Source organism: Narcine bancroftii, chromosome 2 (genome assembly GCF_036971445.1).
Source record: "Narcine bancroftii isolate sNarBan1 chromosome 2, sNarBan1.hap1, whole genome shotgun sequence".
Classification (NCBI taxonomy): domain Eukaryota; kingdom Metazoa; phylum Chordata; class Chondrichthyes; order Torpediniformes; family Narcinidae; genus Narcine; species Narcine bancroftii.
Genome location: NC_091470.1, coordinates 366,859,142 through 366,865,141, shown reverse-complemented (window position 1 = coordinate 366,865,141; position 6,000 = coordinate 366,859,142). Strand labels below are relative to the sequence as shown.

At 49.3% G+C, this 6,000-nt stretch overlaps 1 protein-coding gene across 1 annotated transcript in view; it reads left to right on the top strand.

Annotated features, from left to right (window-relative positions):
* The first annotated feature begins 778 nt into the window (after positions 1 to 778).
* Positions 779 to 6,000, top strand: part of laptm4b (lysosomal protein transmembrane 4 beta) — a 57,337-nt gene continuing 52,115 nt past the window's right edge. Inside the window, exon 1 of the mRNA XM_069915709.1 lies at positions 779 to 874. Within this exon, the coding sequence (XP_069771810.1) occupies positions 779 to 874 (96 nt within the window). The remainder of the gene's footprint in view (positions 875 to 6,000) is intronic.

The window sequence follows — 6,000 nt, the reverse complement described above, 5'->3', positions numbered from 1 at the left end:
GGGGACCCAGCTGATCAACGTTCCATTCCTTGGCATTCAGTACTGCTCGCATGCCAGCCCTTAGGTCAGTCCGTGCATTGCACTGATGGTGGCGGTTCGCATTACCACGATGAGCGCCTGCTCGGCCCACTACACAGCCGCTACAATGGGCTCCAGTCTTCACCCCATCGAGGACATCTACATGAGGTGGTGTCTTAAGAAAGCACCCTCTATCTTCAAGGACCCCCCACCACCCAGTCCATGCTGTCTTCGCTCTGCTACCATTGGGGAAAAGGTACAGGAGCCTGAAGACGAGCATCCAGTGGCACAAGGACAGCTTCTTCCCCTCCGCCATCAGATTCCTGAATGATCCATGAAACCCAGACACTGCCTCACTTTGATGTTTCCTGCACTATTTTTATTTATTGTTGTAAGGTGGTTGATATGAATGTGACACTGTCCCGAAACAACGAATTTCGTGACTTGTTCGTGACAATAAATTCTGATTCTAAATTTACACTTACAAAGGAGGGAGAAAGCTACGAGAGGGTCCAGGGGTGGTAGAGTAGAGGCCAAGACATGAGATGGGTGATAAAAGCTGGGCTCCAGTAGAGAAGGAGTTAAATGTCTCTCTCTCCTCCTTCTCCCAAGCAGGAGTGTGAGGTGCAGAGACAGGGCAGAGGGAGGGGGAGAGCAAGGGCACTTCTCTCCCTGCTCCCGCACCGGCACGCAGCACAGGGGTTTATTCCAGGGTGGTTTTAGGTTTCTCTGTGGCCGGCACCTGCTCATCTCCAGGGGGATGAAGGTGGTCTCGTCTCTGGATCGCTGCTACACCAGCAGTTGCTGTTGTTGCCATGTTCGTACTGGAACCATCATCCTGGGGGTCTGGTACATGGTGAGTGGCAGGGGAGCAGGGGAGGGGGAGGAGAGGAGGGTGGTGGGGAGTACAGGAGGGAGAAAAGGGGAGTGTAAGAGGAAGGGGTCTAGGGAATGGGGGAGAGGAGGCAGGCGAGGCAAGCAGATGGGGATGGATGAAGGCCAGCACGGTTAGCCCAATGCTGTCCCAGTGCTGGGGTTCAAATCCCGCACTGTCTGTAAGGAGTTTATACGTTCACCCCATGTGTGCGTGGGTTTCCTCCGGAGGCTCTGGTTTCCTCCCACCCTCCAAAATGTGCTGCAGTTGTGTTAATTGAGTGGCTCATGCTCATGTGTTGGAAGGGCCTGTTACCATGTCTAAATTTTAAAGACGTGATATTTAAATGTAATGTAAGAAGGGATACTGAGGGGAGAAGGAGCTGGGTCAGGGCAAATACTGATGCTGTGGACTGGTCCAAACCCTGGGTGGGGTGGGTGTGGGGGGAGGGTTCCTGTCTGAAAATAATCTCTGGTCCCTCTGCTGGTTCCCAGGAGCCCCCTCAGGGGAATAACTGTGGATGGAGCATCGGTGGAGTTTGCCTAAACACCCCTGGCCTCAGGAGGCCATAACTGACGGTGTCACCTTCAGACAGCTTTGCCTCTAAGTGTCCTTAATAAGATAATACGTAGGACTGTCGGCTCCCCGTAAGCTGCGACTCAGAACATCCTGCTGTGGATTGGATTAATGCACTTTCATGACAATATTCAAATCAATTCCTGGCTGTGAAAATGGGGCAAGGATATCTTCACTAACGATGTGAGATTCGAACGTCTACATTCCAGGCAAACATCGCAGAATATGACAGGCCCTTCAGCCCGCCACGTTGTGCTGACCTATATAAACTTTCTCTGCAACAATCCAACCTTTCCCTCCCTCACACTCAGAACCCTTTATTTTCCTTCCATCCACATGCCTATCTAAGAGTCTATTGTACCAGCCTCCACCACCACCCACGGCAATACATTCCAGCCACTCTCTGGGTTAAAAAAAAAACTTACCTCTACCGTCTCCCCTAAAGTTTACTCCGCTCATCTTAAACAGACATCCTCTGGTATTTGCTACAGTCACCCTGGGAAAGGGCGTTGGCTGTCCTCCCTATCTATGCCCCTTATAATCTGGTACGTCTCCATTCACTCGCAGACGAAAGCCCCAGCTCTGTTAACCTTGCCTCATGAGGCACGTCCTCCAAGTCAGGCCACATCCTGGTCAATCTCCTCTGCCCCTCTCTAAAGCATCTTATTGTAATGGGGGAATCAGAACTAAACACAATGCTCCAAGTGTGCTCTGACCAGTTTATTGGAGCTGGATAATTACCTTACGGCTCTGGAAAGATGCCAGAGCCGCTGTAACACAGTACTGCTGCTGTTGGGGACCCGCGGGGAGTGCGGAGTGGAGATACACTGCTCCCGCAGGGTCTGACCACCCAGTTCAACTTCCTTCAGCTCCGCATAAGCTTTGAACAGCCTGTTAAAGGAGCCGACGGTGGTCTTATTTAAAATCCCGTGACCGCGGGGGTCTGCGCCCGCGGGGTTCTGCGCCCAAGATGGCGGCACCTCTGATTGGCAGCAGCCATGAGGGGTTGCGGACTCTGGGGGGTGGGGGGCGGAAGTCTGGCACAGAGCACCAGATCGTCCCCCCCATCTGAAAAGGAGAGGCAGAGGAGTCAGCTCACGGGACGGGGACCACGGCAGCGGACCAGTGAGGGGGCTCTGGGACCGAAAGACCAACGCATGCGTAGGGCTGCTGACCACTCAAGGTGAGGAACCCATGGGGGTCCGGGGGGCTGCTGGAGGTTGCTGTCAGAAGAGTCGCGCTGGGCTGCAGGCTGCTGAAGACTGGCTGAAAGGGGTACCAGGTATCGGAACTGAGATGCGAGGGGGTGCCTAAGGCGCTGCAGAGTTCCTGACTGTGTCGAAGGTTCGGGTCTGGAGCTCGGGTTGTCAAGGGTTTGGACTGGACTCTGTGTGGCTGTGGAAGCGCTGGAGGTGAATCCATGGACATTCGGGAGGGACTCTCTTTTGCTTCTCTTTCTCTGAGTGGAAGAGACACTTCTGCCAACGGCGAATCTGTCTGCCTTACGGCAGATGAAAGCAATTTCATGTAATATGACACCGTTTTAGTATAATTACAATAAATTGAATCCTGAATCTTGAACTCAATCCCCCATCTAATGAAGCCAACACACTGATCATTTGTATAATACGCAAAAGTGCTGGAGAAACTCAGCAGGTCACACAGCGTCCACAGGTTACAAGGGATATAACCAATGTTTCAGGCCTGAGCCCCCTCCTCAAGGTACCCATAATTCCTATGGACACTGTGTGACCTGCTGAGTTTCTCCAGCACTTTTGTGCCTTGCAGGGCAATCGCAGCGTCTGCAGTCGTTCCTGCTTCCTGATACACTGATCATTGTTTTACGATTTCTGGGGGATGGTGTTGAAAGGAGTTGAGTTAAATTTTCTTTGATCTGTCCATGGTGCCCGGTCATTATTTTGAGGAGTGCTATTTTTAGCTCTTCTCTTCTGCTCTATTTTCCCCCTCCTGGTAGATAAAGGCACCATGTGATATAATCATAAATTAGAATCTGTTTTTGCAATATCTACAAAAATGTAATTGAGTTTTCATGTTTCCAGATTATTAATTGTTTGTGGAATTTCAAAATGTTTACATTTAAAACAAAATTAGACATACAGCACGGTAACAGGCCATTTCGGCCCGTGAGTCCATGCCGCCCAATTTACACCCAATTAACCCTCAACCCCACACCCCCCCGTACGTTTTGAACAGTGGGAGGAAACAGGAGCCCTCAGAGAAAACTCACGCAGACATGAGGAGAACGTACAAACTCCTTACATAAAGCGCAGGATACGAACCCTGGTTCGAGCACTGGCATTGCACTAACTGCTATGCCGACCGTGTTCACAAACCTCAGTGTTCCTAAGCATCTGAAACATCAATGATTCCCTTCTCCTGGCAGATCCTGCTCGATCCGCTCAGGTCCTCCAGCAGAACGTTTGTGGGTCTGGCCTCCAGCCTCCTGCGTCCTCGGGAGTAATGCTCTTTTTGGCACTTTGATAGCCTCTAACTTGTTAGCTACGGCTGAACCTTGTGGGATTAAATCTTTTAGGTTCACTCTGCCATGGAGTCGACCCCAAAACATTGACCATTCCTTCCCCTCCGCGGATGCTGCTTAACCTGGTGAGTTTCTCCAACGGTTTGGTTTTCCAACATCTGCAGTCTCCTTGTGTCACAAAATCACATGATCACAAGGCAAAGGAACAGAACCAGGCCACTAGGCCCATCAGGTCTGTTCCGTAAATCTACACTAAGCTACTAGTTCCAATTTCTGGCCTTTTCCCCATATCCCTCGATGCCCTCACTAATGAGATACGTGTCTATTTCTTGTTTAAATATTCCCACTGATCTGGCTTTCACCGCTGTATGCGGCAGCGAGTTCCACAGATCCACGACCCTCTGGCTAAAGAAGTTCTTCCTAATCTCTGTTTTATGTGGATAACTTCTAATTTTCAGACTATGACGTCCATATTTTTTACCTATTTATTTTCCACAATTTTTTCCAGTTGCTTGAGGCTGCCGGTTACTTGAACTCCGGATAGTGTGGATTTTACTATAGTTTAAACACGATGCTGGATAAACTCAGCAGGTCAAACAGTGTCCTTTATGTAGCAAAGATAACCAGTGTTTCGGCCCTTTAACTTTTCATGCCACATTGAAGGGCTCAAGCCCAAAATGTCAGTTCTGTATCTTTATCTTTGCCACGTAAAGGACACTGTTTGACCTGCTGAGTTTTTACAGCATCATGTTTATATTCAACATGGTGTCCGCAGAAGTCTCCAAAACTTTTACTGCAGTTTGTTTCAGTTATATTCAAGGCCATTGATTTAGAGTGGAAATGAATTACTTTCCTTCTTTCCAGGAAAATCTAACCTGGTTGTAAAGCCATTCAGCCCATTGAATCCTCTCTGCCAAATCATGGCCAATGTATTTCTCCTCTCAACCCCATTCTCCTGCCTTTTCCTTCGACGCCCTCATTAATTGAAAAGCTACCAACCTCCACTTTAAATCTACCCAATGGCCTGGCCTCCATGGGCATCTGTGGCATCGAATTCTACAGCTTCACCACCCTGCGGCTGAAGAAATTCCTCCTCATCTCTGTTCAAAAGGGATGTTCTTTTATTTTGAGCCTGTGCCCTCTGGTCCTGGACTCTTCCCCCACCGGAAACATCTCCACATCCACTCCATCAACCCCTTTCAATATTCGGAAGGTTTTGATGTGATTCACCCCATCCCCCCTCCCTTCCCCCCCTTCTTCTAAACTCCTGCAAATTTAGACCCAATGATTCTCAACCTTTTTCTTTCCACTCACATTCCACTTTACTTATTCTCTATTCCGTAGGTGCTCCGTGATTAGTAAGGGATTACTTAAGGTGGGATGTGAGTGGAAAGAAAAAGGTTGCAAACCATTGTGTTTTAATCGTCCCTCATTGACTCGTTATGTGCACGGTTTCATAACTCCAAAGGAAATGGGCCAATGACAATTTTTCTCAAGCAAAATATTTCAGTAACAATTGCAGTGGTTCTCAACCTTCCCTTCCCACTCACATCCCACCTTAAGCAATCCCTTACTAATCACAGAGCACTGATGGCCTAGGGCACACATGTCAAACTCTGGCCCACGGGCCAAATTTGGCCTGCGATATAATTATATTTGGCCCGCAAGATCATTTCAAAAATGTATTAGAGGTGGCCCGCCCTGCAGCGAGAGCCGATGCTGTTTTTTGGTAATGTCACCCCCACCATCCTCCCCCTTCATTGCACATCCTTCCCCACCCCCTAACTATCCCCTCCCCCCTAAAACCACCCCCCTTAAAAGATGGCCAGAATAGTCTCAAAAAGGAATCCAGAATGGTAAAGTTCACAAACCTTCTGCTGGGAATCCTAACAACACCCGGGCCTCAGATCCACGGGACGCGGAGGGAGCAAGAGTGTTGCAGGTTGACCGTGCAAACTTTGAGAACGGGGAAAACAAAATTGTAACACGAGAAGTCTGTCGATGTCATCAGCCGGCAAGCCAGTTGGAAGGC